The 19,983-nt window shown below is 46.1% G+C and overlaps 1 protein-coding gene across 2 annotated transcripts in view; it reads right to left on the reverse strand.

The window, feature by feature from the left end:
* The window catches only part of XPR1 (xenotropic and polytropic retrovirus receptor 1), a 172,839-nt gene that overhangs the window by 18,558 nt on the left and 134,298 nt on the right, over positions 1-19,983 (reverse strand). For both annotated transcript variants that reach the window (XR_012646570.1, XM_075002732.1), the window contains exons 10-11: positions 15,097-15,262; positions 6,889-7,083 (exon numbers count right to left, since the gene is read on the reverse strand). Coding sequence is in view for 1 of the 2 variants with exons in the window: in XM_075002732.1 (XP_074858833.1) it covers positions 6,889-7,083; positions 15,097-15,262 (361 nt within the window). In the remaining variant the exon portion in view is untranslated. The remainder of the gene's footprint in view (positions 1-6,888; positions 7,084-15,096; positions 15,263-19,983) is intronic.

The raw sequence follows: 19,983 nt of genomic DNA on the forward strand, positions 1-19,983 counted from the left end.
GTCACCATCAACTACAATGACCAATATAAACAGTATTATTTTGCTTCTCTTGAAATTACAGTTACTAAAATTCATCTGTCTTGAGAAAGCAAGCTGTCGGACCAGCAAGAATCACTACTGGCAGAATAATAATGTGATACTTTCTTCTTCATCATATGGGTACTGTCACTTTCAAGCGTCCTACTGAATCGTTCAGACAGACTTCTGAAATTTGGGAAAACATCCTTTTGCATCTCCAACTTGTGCTGTCATTCCAGAAGAAGTGGCAGTTCCTGAGACAATACTTGTGAATTTCTCTGGCAGAGGCTTTCTCCACCAAGTATATACTGCAGCTACAGACATCTCACCTTTTCCATTTACATAGTATGTGCCACGGACAAGTGAAACCTGTACGCTCTCTGTACTGATGTGAACACTTAACAAGACCCGGCAATAACCTGAACATAATCCTGATGCCTTATAGCTCACCAGGTCATATTCTACTTTTGAGACTCTTCAGCTGGACGTCACCACAAATGGTGACCAAAGACCTAGCAATTTAGCTTCCACAAGCCACGCTAACTTCAAAGTACAGGGGACAAGGGGTGGGGGGGGTGGAATACTCACAGGGAGACACACCACGAAAAACCATCATTATTGCACACAATGAGTGACTTCCTCTCTTCCCCCAGCAGCCCCTCCCTGGGTACTCCACCGTAGGTGACTTCACAGCAGCATCCCCAGTGGAAGGCTAGGGCTTTGGAGTGGAGTTTACTACTGTAGAGTACTGTGGGGCCAAAGATGGATTAGCAGGCTGGATTTTCACTGACTGCCTAATGTTCTGTGAAAGCATGAACAGCAACGTTCCCTGTAAAGTGGATATGTTGGTGGCCACACACAAAGGAATGAAGGGCTGTGCACCTAATTAACAGTCATGTAGGCATGGCTACACTAATTAGGTGCCTCACAGACCCTTGAGAGGAAGTGGAAGAAGGTGAGATGATGGGAGAAAAGAGAGGGTGGGTGGGGTACTCTCTCTTGGGGTGTACCAAAATTTCAGGTGGGTTATGCTGGCTTGCTAGGGCTCAGGTGGCATGTGGGCACAAGGGAGATGGGGAAACTCCACTATCTGACCACTGCATCAGAGGGAGCTTAATCCAAAAACATCCTCCCTTCTCTTGTGAGCTACCGATGAGGCTGGAATGACATGGAATTGATATTAATTACCAAATGATTGTTAACATAATTACAAGATAAGAAGTATGCCAGGAAAAAATATGAGGGGGAAAGAATACAGTAAACCCAAGAAATATGTGGCTTCAAGTTGCACATAACTCACTTTACCGTGAGTTAAGCACAACTTGAAGCTGCTCTGTGGTTGTCAGCTTGCCAAACTGCCCTCTAGGCAAGCTAAGAGCCCCTTTTCCCAGCCTTTCCACAGCTGCACAGCTCTCAGCCTGACAGCCATGCAGACGGAGGAAGGCAGGGAGAAGCAGTTCAGTTTCTCAGGTCCTGCAAGCAGAGGGGAGCTGGGAGCCAAGTAGCAGCCTGGCTCCTGGCTCCCCTCTGCTTGCAGAGCTGGGAAACTGAGACAGTCTGGTCAGTTTCTCAGGTCCCGCAAACAGTGGTGAGATGGGAACCAGGCTGCCCCTGGGTTCCTGGCTCCCCACCACTCTGAGAGCCAGGCCACTGACTAGACTCCTACAAGTGCAAGGGAGCAAGGAACTAGGTGGCAGCCTGATTCCCATCTCTCCCACAGGAACGCAACCCCCACGTAACTCGAGGGTTTATTGTAATGTAACACCCTGTTATCTTCCACTGTCAGAATTATAGAGCAAACACAAAACGACGGATCCTCAGCAGTTGTAGACCAAAATATTTTTCATCTAGTAGCAGCAGAGAAAGAAAGCCCAGAAAAAGACTTAGGATGTGTCCATACTTGCTTGACTAAACTTTTGCCATTCACGGGTGCTCAAATCTTCCACCTCACCAATGACAGGAGGGTTTTTTTTCTTTACTTTGCAATTATAGCGTCTGGAGCTACAAATAAGTCCTTAAAGAGCCCCAGGCAGCTCCAGAGCTGCAGGTTGCAGATCCCTGACTCAGGCACTGGGGGGTGACAAAGGCTCACGTGATGTCTCACCTACTGGCTGCAGGCAGTCCTGGCTGCCTAGACTCTCTCTGAAACTTGTGAGGGCAGTGAGTCTGTGTACTGGGAGGAGAAAATTTTGCTAGAATGTGCAGCTTTGCTGGTCACTGTGCTTTAGGCAGTTTCAATGTGTACAAGTTGAGCAGTAGGCCCAGCTGTGCAAAATGTGCACATGGTCGTCTGGATAGCTCCTATGGCATCCTTGAACAAGGGAGCCCTGAGACAGCAGGTGTCTAGGCACAGGCAGATAACTATGCCCAATGTTCGTAAGTGTGCTGCTACAATGGGGAGAAACTGGGAAAATACCCTGGGTACAGAGGAGAGGACAAATGGGACCACCTTATACTGACAATGATCTCGCCCAAGGTTAAACCATAGAAATCTCCTGTGCAATGGCCATATCTGAGATGGGGAAGCAGACATCTTGTAGATCAAGCAGAAATTTTGTAAGTCAAGGCACAAAGACCTCATCTCCTTGCTCTGGACGCTCTCTTGATGGAATAATGGTGACTTGCGTGACCATCTTAAAACTCCTACTATCCATGATTTTGTTTAATGTCCTTCGCTCTAAAATGGGTTTCCAACCTCCCCTTGCCTGGGTGCACTTCTTAAGAAATGGCAAAGTAATCACTGACAAGTAGCAGCTATCCTCTGTTGAAGTTTTGTCTAGTTAATGTCTATATTATTTTTAATTAAGGTCTGTCGCTTCGGCTGGCTTTTAATGAGAGAGGTGGGTGGAAGTAATTATGGCTTAAAATAGCCCTGGAATTCTCCACCAGACTTTCAAACTGGTGACAGCAAGCTTTCCAGTATTTTTGTTTGTATCATCTGAAAAAAAGACAGGGGAGGGGCCTGGACGGAGAGGCAATGACTCAAATTTCCAAGCAATGTATGACTAACTTTGGAATTGCTCAGCAGAGATTAATGAGTAGCTGGATAAAACCACAGACAACAACGATTTCATTGAACACAGGGCTCAAATGAAGCAGACAGACAAAAAAATTCAAATTAAAACACTGTCCCTTTCAGTGTGGCTAGAAAATAAAGCCTGCCCTCAGACTAGCTCACTTTCCATGGCCGCGACTTTTAGTAACATGGTATTTGCATGTGAGAAAATTTTTGAATATACAACCTATACATTAACTGGTTAACAATATGAAGAATCTATTAAATTCTGCAGGGAGGGACAGCTGGCATTAACAGATTCAAAGGAGTTAAACTTTTCTTCAGCTGGCCAAGAGCTAATGCACACAGGTTTATTTTTTCTTTCCTTCTCACAGATCCAATGTCCTTACTGTCAGACAACCACAGTTAAGCTGTAAGCATGCAACTGGAGAATCATTTATGAGCATTCAGTAACTTCTCTCCTCACCCAACAAAGATTAATCACAATTTGGTCCTCACTTGTCCACAGATTGGAAGTGGGGATGCTCCAAAATGTGGAGAGCAACTACAATTCCTCACAGTATAAAAATCAACCAATGAAAGCAAGCCCATCAGGACTCCATATGAAAACTAAGGAGAACCTATGAACCGATTCTTACTTTCTAAGCAGGGATTATAGCTACCTTTTTTCTAGCCTGGTAACTCTCAACCACCAACCCATACTCTTAAAAGTCAATGACTGGCATCCAATAGCACGGCTAGACTCCTTTGAATAAATACTACTGAAACTGTTATAGGGCTGTTTCCTAGCGTGATCAAGGACAGCAAGGTTTTTTTACCTGTGCTCTCAAACTTACGCGTAGCAGCACTTTCATACTTAACGACAAACAGAAGAACGAAAGTATAGTCTCCTTTTGGCTATTTCACCGATAGGTCTGGGCAATGTCCCCAAGTACCATCTTATCCATGGAGAGAAGGTGGATGAGATATCTTTTGTTGGATCAACTTCTGTAGGTTAGGTTAGAGAGAGACGCTTTTGAGCTTTCACCTGAAGAACTAACTGTGTATGTGCAAAAACTTGCCTCTCCCACCAACCAAAGTTGGTCCACTAAAATATATTAACTCACCCACTTTGTCAACATTACTATATAATACTTATCTGGGCACAGAATTAGTCTGGGGTCAGCTATCTTCCATTAATTTCAATGGTGATCCTGTGTCAGACTGCACAGGAAACTCCCTGATATCCGGTCCTCTGGGACCTCAACACTCAAATAAGCCTGGAATCTTGACACAATGTCTGCAAGAAAATGCATCAATACTGTGATGGGAATTTGACTGCAATGGCATGAACTGAATGAGATGGCTGAAGGTCTGAAATGATCTCTCAATTTCACTTAATACATTTTTGTATTTTTTTTCAAATATTTTTACAGCTTTTGACAGCTACCAAGCTTTAAAGTTATTCTGATTGATACAAAGGGCTGTGTTCTATGGACTCCCTTTGACAAACAGGACAGATCTGTACTGTGACTGAAAGATGTGGAGAAATTGGAGAAGGTCCAGAGAAGAGCAACAAGAATGATTAAAGGTCTAGAGAACGTGAGCTATGAGGGAAGACTGAAAGAATTGGGCTTGTTTAAGTTTAGAAAAGAGAAGACAGAGGGGACATGATATCAGTTTACAAGTACCTAAAAGAGTGTTAAAAGGAGGAGGGAGAAAAATTGTTCTCCTTGGGCCTCTGATGATAGGACAAGAAGCAATGGGCTTAAACTGCAGCAAGGAAGGTTTAAGTTGGACACTAGGAAAAATGGCCTGTCAAGGTAGTTAAACACTGAAATAAATTGCCTAGGGAGGTCATAGAATCTCCAGCACTGGAGACACTTAAGAGCAAGTTAGACAGACATCTCTCAGGGATGGGCTAGATAGTGCTTGGTCCCACTGTGATGGCAGGGGACTGGACTTGATGACCTCTTGAGGTCCATTCTGTGATTTTATGAGCACGTATGTTTAAGCTTCATCCCACTAATTTCTTCGCTCTTCATAAGAACGACTATTCTGGAATGCCCTTGAGGGTGAAAAAGTTACTCAGTCCTCCTGAGTGAAGCTGAGGCCGGTTCACATCAGACACATTACTTGCAAGCCTCACATCCTGGATTTGTTGTTTGATTACTCAGTTTAAGAATAAGGGATTTTAATTTCACTGCAGTTAAGAGTGGGAAAAGCTGTAGGAAAAAACAAAACGTTAGGGGAATATCTTAAATAGTAGGAGAACGGTCTTTGTGGAGATGACAGTGGGAGAGAGAAGAATCAAACATGGGGGGCTATCAGTCATGACAAAATCTGCTGCTTAACATCCACAACAGAAGCATGCATGTACCTGTGGGTACAAAATACATTCACGAATATTGTCTGATGAAGACTTCAGGCAGCCTGTCCTAAAGCATTGTTACCAGCCATCTACACTGCTCAAGGATTGTGTTTTATTTGTACTGCTTCCCAAATGCCAACCCATTTCCAAGTCACTTGCTTGACACCAGCAGAGTTTTCTAATAAACCCAGTGTCCACCTGAAGGAAATGTTTTCCTAAAACAGCTAGGAGGAAACTTTATATGCTCTTTTACTTCTCTATCAATCCCCTTGCCCATATACAAGGGTGAGTCATTGGCTCACAAATGTATACTGTTACTAATTTTTGTAGATACAGGAGGCATCCATTTCAGTGGGAAGAATAAATCTTTCGACTGACATTGGAGTTGGGGGAGGAAGACAGGGCAACTGCCTGAAGTGCAGGAGCTAAAAGCTTTTTCCTTCACACCAAGAGCAAAATCAAGTAATATTTGCCGTTTCCATGGTGACAGGGAACTTGAGGGATCAGAGAGCTCAATTGGCAGTTAAATGGGTTGGAAACAACTTCCCACCAGTCCGAGAATTAAATGGGATAAAAATATATGTGAAACTGGGGGGGGGGGCACGGAGGTGGGGGCTTTTTCTAACACAGAATACATTCCCCTACCTTCCTAAATGATGGACCTGTGCAGTTCAGTTTGATCTCACCCAGCAGCCCTTGAACACCAAGGGACGGATAACTACTACATAACATAAGAACTCAGTCCATTTCCTTGCACATCTGGAGAGTCAAAAATTCATCTCCATTCACAGGGGAAAAAAAATGGAGAATTTCTTAGGAGTTTTAGTATTTTCTTTCTGGACCAAAGAACTCTTCCCTCAAAATTCTCCACTATCTTTAAGCCACCTTATAATTACACTGATTAGGCCAACAATTTCAAGTGAAATTTTGAAACACAGCTCTCACAATGCTAGACAGTGTACAGTGCAGTGCTGCTGACTAAAAAACGCCATTCGTTCATCCACAGGAAAGCTTTTCATCTTCATTTGAAAACTGAAAACCCTCCCTGGTGGGGAAAGACACAAATCCTACCGTATTTAAATAGGTAATTATATTATGAGTAAAGATGGAGAAAAATGTACTGGATTGACAAAAGTTTACCAGAACCTGCAATGCTGAACAAGAATCAGTGCCGTACTGGTCCTCTTTTCACTGAAGAATCAGCAATACCAGTGGATGACTCAATCAATGCCAAAAGGGGGATGCACGGATATCAAAGTTATCAATTTTTAAAACTATGTTACTTACTGTAACTCAACCCATATTGCTTCACATCTACCCTATTCTCTTAGCTTTTACAGCTGTCAGTAAGAACGTCAGTTGTTCTGTCCATGATTCTGTTTCTTCTCTCTTTAAATGTTAGCATTTAGAAGACCCACAGAGAAAAAACAGGACTGAGGAACAAAAACTGACCAAAGACAGCAGAGGGTTCTGCAAAGCTTTGGGAAATAACTAAACCCCGTACCTTTGTGAGTGCTGTAAAGAGCTGCAAATGTCACCATAAAGAAGGTGGTGGAGTATTTGCCAGCATTAACCAGGTGAGGAAAGGCCCGTTTGGTGTCACGGTAACGGCGCAGGCACTGGATAAAACGCAACCAAGCAGGGATGCACTGGACAACTGCTCGCACTCCGTAGGAGTAGCTGTTGCAAATCTGAACACCTACAAGAGAAGAGATGTTTCAGTGGACATCGAAACAAATTATTTAATTCTTCTCATTCCCTTACAATTATTTCATTTTCTCTACCTCCCTTGAAGAGAAAAGTGAAATTAAGCTTTTGTACGCAGGAAATGGAATCTATTAACCAATGGTGCAATTTGTATTTGCATGTATGTATAGTATCTCAACATTTTCAATCCCAGAATCATGTGTTTCAGTCAAGGGAAGGAATTACAAATACCCTTCCTTCAACAACAGGAGAAAATCACTGCTAGGCTTTAAAGAGACACAGCTTAAACACACACTCCCATAAGAAAATTTTAAAACCCAGTACTAAGATTATCGTCAGTGAAAGCACAGGGAAGAAATCTATTGTTTTCTTTAGTTATTTTATGCACTTGATAACACTGAATACAATTTCTCTGTTTCTCCTGCTCATGTGAATCGCTCGATGAAAAAGAGGAAAAAATTGCAAAAAGGCTATACTGAATTTAGGCACATACAGGAAAGTATTACCACAAAATCAACAAACTTGTCGGGGGGACTCAAGAGGAAGGACAGTACCTAAAATGACTTGACTTCTTTTCAAATGACCAGATTTCAAGTTAAATGCATCCATTTAATTATAACCATCAACAGACTGGAGGGTATCGCCTAATACGGCCACGTCACCAATTAGGCTATGAAAATCCTATTTTTAGGAGTGCAATGACTTTTCCCAGTAAGTAGTGGGGAAAAGGCAGGAAAGGCCAAGAGTTAAGTGTAAATTCCGAAGTCTGTCACATTCTTGCAACTTTCCAGACTTAGTCACTTATGGATTGATTTCCAAAATGTACTCACTACACTTGAAAACATATCAGACCACCAAATATAGAATCTGTTCACTCTCAGATAATCAAACCATATTAATTCCAGTGGAACTGTGTTTTATTCCATTTTTGGTTTGATGCAGAATACTGCAGTATACACAATTCTTGGAATTAAATGAAATTAAATTGTTTAATTCAAACTAATGCCCAGAAGGAAAAGACCCTTAGAAAGAGAAGTTACTCACCTGTAGTAACGATGGTTCTTCGAGATGTGTCCCCGTGGGTGCTCCACAATAGGTGTCGGGCTCGCCCAGTGCCGCAGATGAGAAATCTTCCAGTAGTTTCTCCTGGATCGCGCATGCGCCGAAGCGCGCTGCCCCCCTGCGCGCCCCCAGCCGAGTGCGCGATCCGGTCCCCGCCAGTTCCTTCTCAACCGCCTTGGATGCTCCTGAAAAACACTAGACGGAGATCCGAAGCGGGGAGGATGGGCGGGTGGTGGAGCACCCACGGGGACACATCTCGAAGAACCATCGTTACTACAGGTGAGTAACTTCTCTTTCTTCTTCGAGTGGTCCCCGTGGATGCTCCACAATAGGTGACTACCCAGCAGTAACCCAAGTAAGGAGGTGGGTAATTGGTTTATGTGCAGCTTGCCCCCGAGAGGACTGCTGTTGACAGACGGGTATCCTATTCGAATACCCGGTGTAGGGCATAATGCTCGGCGAAGGTGTCGTAGGATGACCAGGTCACAGCTCTACAGATGTCTTTTAACGCGATGCCCTTGAAGAAGGCTGTTGACGCCGCCACTGCCCTGGTGGAGTGAGCCCTGAGGGGGGCCAGCAAAGGAGCATTTTGAAGCTCATAACACATTTTTATACAGGACACAATGTGCTTAGAGATCCTCTGTGAAGAGAGACCTTCTCCTTTTGACCTGGGAGTGAGAGAGACTAGGAGCCTGTCTGTTCTCCGGAAGGACTTAGTTCTGTCTATATAGAAAGCCAATGCCCTCCTCACATCCAGGAGATGCAGGCGTGCCTCCTTGCTGGAGCTGTGAGGCTTCGGGTAAAACGAAGGTAAAACTATTGGCTCGTTAAGATTGGACTCCGAAGAGACTTTTGGAACAAAGGCTGAGTGCAGCCTTAAGGTTACCGCCTCCTTTGAGAATACTGTGCAGTGCGGCGTTGCCATCACTGCCGCAAGCTCACTCACCCTGCGGGCTGACGTAGTTGCAAGGAGGAAGGTTGTTTTTTGGTTTTTTTTTTTTTATCGTAAGGAGACGTATGGGAACTGTGGCTAATGGTTCAAAAGGTGGACCCGATAGCATGCTGAGCACCAAGTCCAAATTCCACGATGGTGGAAGCAGTTTCCAAGGGGGATACAGGTTTACCAGCCCCTTCAAGAACCTGGTAACGATAGGATGGGCGAATACCGTGGGCCCTTCCTCTGTATGCCGAAAGGCTGATATAGCAGCGAGGTGGACCTTTAGCGAGGATAGAGAAAGCCTGATTCTCTTGAGGTCCAATAAGTATTCTAGTATTACAGGTATAGGAATGTCAAGGGGAGCTAACTGCTCAGCGGAACACCAGGCTGTGAATCGAGTCCATTTCTGCTTGTAAGTCCTCCTGGTGGAGGTTCTGCAGCTACATTCCAGGACTTGTTGTACTCCCTTCGTACACGTGCTCTTTAAGGAGCTGAGCCATGGATTAGCCATGCTTGTAGGTGCAGACCCTGAGGGTCCGGGTGCACTATGGACCCCTGAGCCTGCGTGAGTAAGTCCGGCGCCACCGGTAGAGGGAGTGGTGGGCGGTCCGACATGCGCAAAAGCAAGGGAAGCCATTGCTGCCGATCCCAAGCAGGACTATGAGTATCATGTGAGCTCTCTCCCTTCTGGCTTTGTGCAAGACGTTGTGGCAAACAGATTGATCTGGGGAAACCCCCATGTACGAAAAATGCATCGTAGCAGATCGGAGCGGATCTGCCATTCGTGCGTGATTGCGAAGTGCCTGCTCAGCTGATCTGCTTTCATGGTGTGAGCGCCCGGCAAGTACGAGGCTTTCAACGTTATGTTGTTGGCGATGCACCAACTCTACAATTGGACTGCTTCCGCACATAGGGCATGGGATCGTGCTTCTCCTTGTCGATTGATGTAAAACATAGTGGAGGTATTGTCGGTATTGAATCCCGACTACTTTGCCATGTAGGTAATCTCGAAAATGTTTGCAGGCATTGAACACTGCTCTGAGCTCCAGCATGGTTATGTGCAGTGTCTGTTCCGCAGGGGACCATAGCCCTTGCGTTACCTTGTCGCTGATGTGCGCTCCCCATCCTATGTAGGAGGCATCGGTAATAAGAAAAAATAGAAATTTGTGGTTGGTGAAAAGGCACCCCCACTAGCAGATTCTCGGGGTCTTCCCACCACGCCAGGGATCTGCGCACCTCTGTTGTGGGCGACACCACCCTGTGGACAGTGTGGGATGCCGGTTTGTAAACGGTTGCCAGCCAATGCTGCAGGCTTCACATGTGCAACCTGGCATTCTGTACCACAAACGTCGCTGCCGCCATGTGGCCCAGCAGCTGTAAGCACGTTAAGACCAGCACCGTGGGGCTGTATGTGATGACTTGCACCAGCGAACTGATGGTGCGGAAGCGGGCGTCAGGTAGGTACGCCCTTGCTGTGATAGAGTTTATGCATGCCCCTGTGAACTCTATATGTTGTGTGGGTTCGGACTTTGACTTTGCGAGGTTGACGACTAGGCCCAGCGAAGAAAACGTGTCCGCTGTGACGCGTATCATGCGTGAGACCTCTGCCTTCGAGGCCCCTTTTAGCAGGCAGTCGCCCAGATATGGGAAAAATAAACACTCCCTGTCTGTGCTGGTAGGCTGACACCACTGCCAGGGTTTTGGTAAAGACTCTGGGGGCCGAGGAGAGGCCGAACGGAAGAACCCTGTGCTGGAAGTGCTCCTGGCCGACCGTGAAGCGGAGGAAGCGTCTGTGTGCCGGGTGGATTGTTATATGAAAGTAAGCATCTTGTAAGTTGAGTGCTGCAACCCAGCCTCCATCGTCCAGTGCCGTGAGTATCAAGGCAACTGAGATCATCTGAAAACGTTGCTTGCGCAAGTAACGGTTGAGGCCCCGAAGATCTAAGATGGGCCTCCAGTCTCCTGTTTTCTTCTCTGGTAGGAAGTAGCATGAATAAAAACCTTCCCCTGGAATTATTCCGGCACTCTTTCCACCTCCCCTATGAACATAAGGTGATTCACCTTCTGCTTGAGCCTCGCCTCGTGGCAGCGTCCCTGAGGTGAGGCCTGGTGGAAGGCTTCGTCGGTGGAAGCGACTGGAAGGGGATCGCGTAACCCGTGGCTATGATCTCCAGCACCCATTTGTCTGTGGTGATCTTTTGCCATTGGGAGTGGAACGGTCTGAGGCAATGATGGAACATGAGATGAGAGTGGCATTGAGCGAGGGTATTGATAGTGCAGCCCCCGACATACCCGTCAAACTTGTTGCCTTTGGGCCTGACCCAAGGGCGTACGGCTTTGTTGAGAACGTCGCCTAGGAGTTCTGTACTGTTGCTGCTGTTGATGGAGCCCTTGGCCATAGCCCCGTTGATACTGAGCACGCTGTGGTTGTAAGCGTAGCGTCTTTGCTGAGGATAAAATTTTTCCCTCCTGTATGGGGGAGTATAAATGCCCAAGGTTCTAAGTGTAGCTCTTGAGTCCTTACAGGAGTGAGGGACCGAGTCGGTTGAGTATGCAAACAGCTTCTGTGTATCAAAGGGAAGGTCCACGATCTTCGCCTGTAGGTCCCTTGGGATACCCAACATCTGGGGCCAGGATTCTCTACGCACGACCACTGCTGTAGCCGTTGAATGTGCCGCCGTGTCTGCCACATCCTGGGCAATCTGGACTCCCGTCCGCGATGCTGCGTAGCCCTCTTGAATAATCGCCTTTAACACCAGCTTTTTGTCTTCCGGAAGTGAAGCCATGAGGGGAGTAAGCCTGGAGTAATTATCAAAATTATGGTTTGCTAGGTGTGCCCATAATTTGCCATTCTCAATAGCAGGGTAGAAGAGGAATATACCTTCCTGCCAAAGAGCTCTAGCTTCTTAGCATCTTTGTCCGATACCCCCGATTTGCACTGAGAAGCCTTTGACCTCTGCTGGGATGACTCGACCACCAAAGAATTTGGTTGTGGGTGACTGAAGAGGAACTCCATGCCCTTTGCCGGGACAAAGAACTTCTTATCCGCTCTCTTGTTTGTAGGCGGAACAGAGGCCGGAGTCTGCCATATAGTAGTGGCTGACTCCAGAATGGCTTCGTCCAGCAGAATAGCAATTTTGGATGAAGCTGGGGGTCTCAAATTTTCCAGGAGTTTGTGATGTTTCTCCTGCACCTCTGCCATTTGAATGTCTTGCGTGAAAGCCACCTGTTTAAACAGCTCCTGAAACTGTTTAAGGTCATCCGGGGGAGAGACATCCCCGGGGGCCATGGCCGCATCTGGGGAGGATGAGGAGGAACCACTAGGGTAAACCTCCCTCGAACCCTCGGGCTCCTGCGCTCGATGATACACTTGCTTGCTGGAGGATTGTGAAGGAAAGTCTCGGGATTCTAAAATTAACTCCCCTTGAGACAACTGTGTTTCCGTCCCCGATCGGGAGTGCCCACGGGGGTATTGAGCGGCCGGAGGGGACCTGCCCCTGGGTGTAGGCCTGTGGTGTCTGTGTCCAGCATGATAAGGACGACCATGGCAGCATGGGCAAGGGTCCGGGGATGGAGACCTAGACCACGCACGGGGTGTGTACCCCCGATGTCTGGGAGAGCAAGACCTCTGCGACGACACAGATAGGAGGTGAAACTGGCTTGTGGTAGTACTCCAGGGGATCCAATCCCAGAAATGGTGAAGGTGGCCCAAGCCATGGTGACATTGATTGGAGGAGGAACAGAGAAGGAGGTTCCGGATGGGCCGGTGGAGACACAGGCCTTCGGTGCAGCGTGTGTATCACAGGGGGAGGGCTTGGTGCTAACAGCAGTGCAGCCCTGTCCGGAGATGGACTGCGGTGCCGGGCTTTTGATTTTGCCTTGCCCCTCCCCTGCGGGGCCGGCACCGCCCCCTCCCGTGCCGGGGATCTCGGCCCCACTGTCAGCGCCGCACTCGGCACCGTCAGCTGCGGTGCCGCGCGGGTATCCTCCTCTGGTGCCTGCAGGCTCCGTGCCTGGCACCCCTGCACTGTTGGTGCCGCGGGGGCCGGTACTGCCTGTGGCGGTGCCGCCGGGTCTGGCGCTTGCCTCGCTGACGCTCTAGGCGCTGCGCATGCTGGCTGTTGTATAACCAGAGGCTCAGCCTGTGCCACGTGCACTGCCGCGCTGCCACTTGCCTGAGTATGCGGCTGGGGGCTGTGTGCTCCGCTCGTCCTGCTCGCTGCAAACGCCGGCAAGGATCGAGCCAGGGAGAGTTTCCTCCATTTCTGCACCGAGGGGGTCAGAGAAAACTGCCCTCCTCTTATGCAACCCAGAGGGCCCTTCTGGGTGAGGCTTCTCCGGCAAGTCCGGCTGGAGAGCCTTATCAACAAGAGCATTTTACGCCTCATCGCTCTGTCCTTCCTGGCCCTGGCTGTGAGCTTAGCACAGTGAGAACACTTCTGGGTAGCCTGTGATTTCCCCAGGCATCGGATGCATTCGCTATGCCCCACGGAGGCCGGCATAGCTTCACGGCATGACTCACGCTTTTTAAAACCTGAAGAGGCCATTGCGGTGAGTCCTTTACTGTTAATAGGGTACTTAGCACTTAATCCGTGCCATTCCACCCCAAATAGCAATCACCGGCCTGCGGGGCAGCGGGCAGCCTAAATGGCCTTCACGTCCACTCTTCTCTTCTCCACTCCTCTTTCTTTTTTTTTTTTTTTGCTGATATTCTCTTTGTCTTTGCTTTCTCTCTCTCTCTCTTTTTTTTTTGTTTAATAACCAAAAACAACAAATGACACGTAGAAAAACCCACTATTTAATCTGACTCTGGCCTTAGCCTGAGTGGATTCTATTTGCAGCCGATGGCGGTTGAGAAGGAACTGGTGGGGACTGGATCACACACGCGGCTGGGGGCGCACAGGGGGGCAGCGCGCGCCGGCGCATGCGCGATCCAGGAGAAACTGCTGGAAGATTTCCGATCTGCGGCGCCGGGCGAGCCCGACACCTATTGTGGAGCACCCACGGGGACCACTCGAAGAAGAATGTGAACTTAGTGCAAATAGGTGGAAGGTTCTGAGACAGGCAAGATTGGAGGAATAGAAAACAATGCCGATATACACAGAATGCAAGCGTCAGGTTCTCTGAATATATGCTAAAGGCCCACTGACAATATGACTTGTCAATGGTTGCTGGTTAACATGGAACAAAGAACAACCCTGGACTGGCCCAGAGGCTTAAGATAATGTTTTGCCATGGGGAAGACCAGAATTAAAATTCAGACACTCTCTCTCACTCTCCAAGCCTGAAATAATGTTGGAGGCAGTGTGCCTGGCCATTCTCTCTCAATTTCAACTGTAATTGAATAATGGATGGCACCAATGAGCTCCAAGGAAGTTCCTGCCATTTCCTCCAGCAGAAAGAACAAAACTGAAAACACAGAGCGTGGAAGAAATAGCTTGGAAAGCAGAGATAAAACAAGAAGGAATTCACAGTAGCATATTAGGAAGACGGAAGACCCTCAGAAGAAGAGTACTTTGGGGAAAAAATCCTCATGTGAATATTTCTCCATAAACTCTGTATTCTTGGTAGTCAACTTTGTACTGTTTCTATATATCACTTTAACACAAAGCAGTAACAAAAGCCTAAATGTGATTGCATTGTTACAAAGGAGTCTGAAAACCTGCCAACCAAGCCTGGAAAATTACTGCATCGCTCCTTTGCCAAAGAGCACCTCAACATCTTGGCAAACAAGTTCTTAAATACATGGGTCACAGAAGCAGGTTATATCAGGTGAACTGACAGGTAAATAGGACAGTAAGTGATGGAGGACTAAAACCCATTGGGCTGTGACTGGAAGGAACTCATCACCAATTGTGATAAGATGAGTTTTCTATGTTATTGGGAGAATTTTTGCAAAAGGACTGAAAGATGCTTACTGAAATTTTAAGTTTGTATCAGGGTTGCTTGGTTACTGGGCAAAGTGTTCATATGTACCTTACCATCTCATCTTGATCATTACTGTACCTGTATCTGCCAGAAGTCCGGCACTGTTTTCCCACTGGAGCTCAAAGCTATAGAAACAGATCATGTATTCCAGGTCCATAAGTATCACAGCCAAGCTGTTCAGCTGATCGGCCAGCCAGAAATCTGCGAAGCCTACCTTATGGAAGGGGGCTGTAAACACTCGGAACTGGGAATTAAAACAGCATGGAGTTAGTATGAAACATATTAATAGAGTAGACTGACAGTACAATGGCAGGAGATGAGACTGCATTGAATTAACATGAAATACCACACTGCTCTCCAAAGATCTGCCGGTTCATCACTCTTCCTGGCAGAAGAAATTCCCCTTCGCCCACAAGAACTGAGAACAACATTTCCTCCTTCAGACATTCATTTCTTCCCTTGCGTTCACAGCCTCTTTTCTGGCTGATTTGAATTTTTTAATCTTTTCAAAGCAAGAGCCAAGATTCTCCATAGAAACTCACAATTCCCCCTTGAGTTTTCTATGCAACAGTCTTTCCCAGTCTGTGACACTGACCAAAGCTTCCCACCCATCATCTCCAGCATTTCCACTTGCACATCTTTCCATGTGCTTTCCCCATTCCGCACTTGACACCCATTAGGTTTTGGACCGGCATCTTGGCCTCTAATCTGACTGTGACTCAGGTTTGTACACCAACTCCTAAAAGCATGTGTCTGCAGGTCAACCTTACCAGAGGGCCCTAAATCCCTCAAGAATTTAAAGGGTTAAGTTAAAAAGTAGAGAAAATTTTAACTGTCAAATACTAATCAGATTCCCTCTATATCCCAGCCGACCTTCTCTCCCAGGTTGTCAGCAGTTACACTCCTTTTGAAACAGGTGGTGTTTATGCTCCATTACCTTTACTACAACTGATCTTGGCTAGGCACAGTGACTAAAAGATAACACTAGTATTGTCCTGCAGTTCAGACATTTATGAAAGTTTCTGTCAAGGAAACATTGTCTAAAACTGAGCTGTAGCTCATTAGATGATTTCTACTACTAATTATACGATAGAAATGGAAAGAAAATAGTGACAAGAACACAGCACATCAGGGCTGTGCTACTGGTGCCCAGTCAATGTCTGATGCCAGTTTAAGGCTCAAGCCACAGCTACATTAAAGATGGCATTTCAGTGTTTGAACAAGAGACAGCTGTGCTCCTCTAGTTTAGGACAATATATACCACAGTGCCCAAGAAGCAGCACAGGAAAGTTAGGGAACAAGTGTTCTCAGCTGAGGGTTCAGCTGTATAACAAGCTTCCAGAGGACACAGGGAAATTCAAGGTCTAACAGTAAAAAAGGAACATGCAAAACGTCTTCACAAAGGCTCTTCCACTAGAAAAATGGCACTGGACACTGAAAGTACCTTCTACCCACCTAACCCCAACCAAAAACCGCTGAAACAAGTTGAACAAAACCGAAGCCTTTATCTCAAGTAGTGATCTTACCCCAAAGCAGGAAAGGAGAGAGACACTCTATGAAGTCCACTCAGTTTTCCCTATTGTTTTTCTATGGAACGTGCTGAGATACCCTGGGGATGGACATCAGCATAAAACCCGAAGACAGGCAAGGGAGCTGAAGTTTACCACAGACAGAGTGACTAGGCACACGTTAGACCTCTAGGGGGCACTAGTACGCTAAGCACACTGGGACCTGAACTATTATTTTCAATGTAGTCCTCCCTTCGGCAATCCTTCTGATCCCACCTGTCTGTGGCTCTCAAATGCTTCTGTGCAATGCCCCCTTCACTTCCCAGTATGTCTCCTGATTAAAAATGTCGTTTAAATGGTTAGCCGCAGAAGCCAAGCCCACCCTCGGCATGAGCCAGGACTGAGTGGAACGGCTGGGTTTGCTCCGACAGATAGTGCTGCTTCAGATGGGTGGTGGTGGGCCCCCTCCAGTCAGGCAGCACAGCAGAGGCCATTCTAGCTGGGTGGTAGGGGGGCTGCTGTGGCTGGTGGGCCAGCCAGCGTGGGGCTGCCCGTGGTTAATGCTCAAGGGGGGTTAGCAGTAAGACTAATGCTTACAACCTTGTACATCCCTAGTATGTGGTTCTCTTTGGAATCAGCCTCATTTCAGAGAAGACAGTTATGTGCAATAGCCTGTACCCACTGTGTCCCAATGGCAAGGCAAGCAGAGAGCACACTGGAGCCCTACTGAGAAGCAGCTGAGCCCCAGGTTTGCAAACCAGGTTTGGGAAAGGTCAGAGTTTGCAGTGCTCTTACGAGCGAGTGTCTCCCAGTGACCAGCACCGCCAACCAAATCCACCTTTGCAGCTGCCAAAAGAAGAACCCTGAGCTAGCGAAACTTGTTCATGACAACTTAACAATAATTTCTTGGTTGAAATATTAAGGATAAGACGTGAATTTTAGTTTCAAATGTTTGGTCGCATTTGTGACTGGACCATTTTCCCAGCCTGGGTGAGCTTGGCCATTCTGGAGCTGACAACTATAGTTTTAATAAGTGATAAAGCAGTGAATGTTTCATTTACCTGTAAACTCCTGACTAGATTTCTACACAGCACAACCAGGTGCTCCCTGGGTTTGCTTATGCACCAGGGCACTGAACGGCAAATATTTACCCTTCAATAATTGCAGTTTTTCAAGATGTGTTGCTCATAAATTCTGCCTTTGGAGCACCTGTGCCCCATTGTGTGGTTGAGTACTCTTTTTTTTTTTTTTTTTTTGGACTAGCAGCTTCTGCCGGAGCTAGACTGCACTAGGCAGAGGACTCTGCCTTAGCTGGGAAGGAAGGCAGATCATGGAATCCATGGGATCAACATACCTCAAAGAACTGCAGTTATAGTGACTTAAGTAACAGTTCTTTCTTCAAGTGATTGCTTACAATTTTAGTGACTAACAGGCAGCCGTCTTGTGTGTACAGACTCGAGTACAAGGAGTCTTACTTGATTGCTGACTGCAGAGCAGCTTTACCAAAACTGGCATCTGATCTGGAGGTCTGTAAGAGGACACAGTGATTGGTGAATGAGGGAACTGACCACCATGCATCTTAGGTCGGTTGCTTGAACCTTAGGAGAACTGAGCCTAAATGGAAAAGATAACTTGAAGTCTTATCTAGTCAGAGACCCATTTTGATATCTGGGTGGACACAGATTGCCTTTAACAGCTCTTTTTTTTTAGGTGGTCTGTCTGCTTTTTCGCCTTACATATAGCTATTTACATTGTAGTGTTTTGCATTTTGTTGATCCATCTCTTGTCAAGAGAGCTCAAGCCTGCAGGGGTCAGTTCACTAGGCCTTCCTGAGTTCACTGCCAGTAACTTTGCCATTGTAACACTAAGTTTTTGATCTTTCACCATAACAGTTTAGAGACCAATTATTAAATCCCCACAACCTGTAGCATGGACATATATAGCCAATTTCTATAAATGTAAGCAGACAAAAAGAAGCTATTCTGACACAGGAACCATACCATTTGTCACTGTACACAGGGGAGCTTATACCACAATCAGCTTCTAAACTGACATAGTGACGGCCATGAAAAAGCTGTGCATACCAGCCCAGAAAGAAGTCCAAATGAACAAGATAGACTGGATGAAGCTAATGGATTATACAGTTTTGAATGTGTATGGAAGATAAGGAATGGAGGCTGAATTTCTACCTTTAGCATGAAACTGAACAGAGAGCAGTGAAAGTGTAATGAGAATTATGTAGGAAATATTTTATACAAGTGGCTTGTCTCCAAAGTTTGCAAGAAACTTGCCTTCTAATTCCAATTACAAGGGCAAGCTTTTCTGATTCAAGTACCGTTAGCTCTTTCCTATCCAGCATTTTATCACCCTTGAACTCTCAAATAACTGGCATTTTAACCATAAGAATATTTGAGTTATGTTTTCCATAAGTACAGTATCATGAAAGTAAATACTATACAAATAAATACAGCAAATAGAGTAAGTTTACAATGTACAATACTACCGTTGTTGGTAAATAAAGTATCTGCATAGATTTCTGTTTGTTTCTTAATAGCTAATCTTGTTTTCCTTTAGTGCTATGCATTGCAAGGTATACCTCTCTATTATCCAGAATATTTGAATATCTAGCAGCCTCGTGGTCCTGGGGCTCCCAGATATGAAAGTGTTTACTGTAGATGTGTCAACTTCAGAGGGCTTCACAGAACAGAAACTATTAACTAGACTACACCAGTTATTGTGGTAATGACTGCACAGGTTGCTTTTGTATATTTTAATCATTTTCCTAGCTCACTGCATTTCATTATTGTGTTATCTTTGCCTGACACCATCGGTCTCAATGTACATCATCAGCTAGGTTTCTACTCATTAACATACACACAGCAGTTGCACTATTTAATGTCATGCACAATGGGCAACCTGCCATACACAAATCAGAGCCTGCTATTTCAGTGATGGGCAGGGACGACAGGAGGGAAAAAAGTTTCATGTATTACCTTATGGACCCAACTGTGGGGTCCTTGATGAATAATCAGCAACAAAATGCAGAATTTCCACAGCTGCCATCATTGTGAAGACTTCGGGTGATTCCTTCCTACTTCTATTATGCTAATACTTTCCCCTGAGATTCCTTGTACCCATAATAATGTTCTAACAGTGTCCACAAAAATCACTCCATGGGGGAAATGAAATGGTTTACAGATCCTTTTATGGAACATAAATGTTGCTTTCCCCTGATGAATCACTAATAGTCTGGAAAACCCATCTTCATGTCAGAGTTGAGTGGAAGTAGTGTATGTTATAAAACATCTGAGGTGAGAGAGATACTCTACTCCTCAGTGGAAGACAGAGATTCAACCAGAATGGACTTAATACCACCCTGCTCACTTGTTTCCAGTAGGGACAGTATGTGGAAGGGGGAGGCTGAAGACTAGCCTCAGCGCAAGGGGGCAGTAATACG

The sequence above is a fragment of the Carettochelys insculpta genome, chromosome 9 (genome assembly GCF_033958435.1).
Source record: "Carettochelys insculpta isolate YL-2023 chromosome 9, ASM3395843v1, whole genome shotgun sequence".
Taxonomy (NCBI): domain Eukaryota; kingdom Metazoa; phylum Chordata; order Testudines; family Carettochelyidae; genus Carettochelys; species Carettochelys insculpta.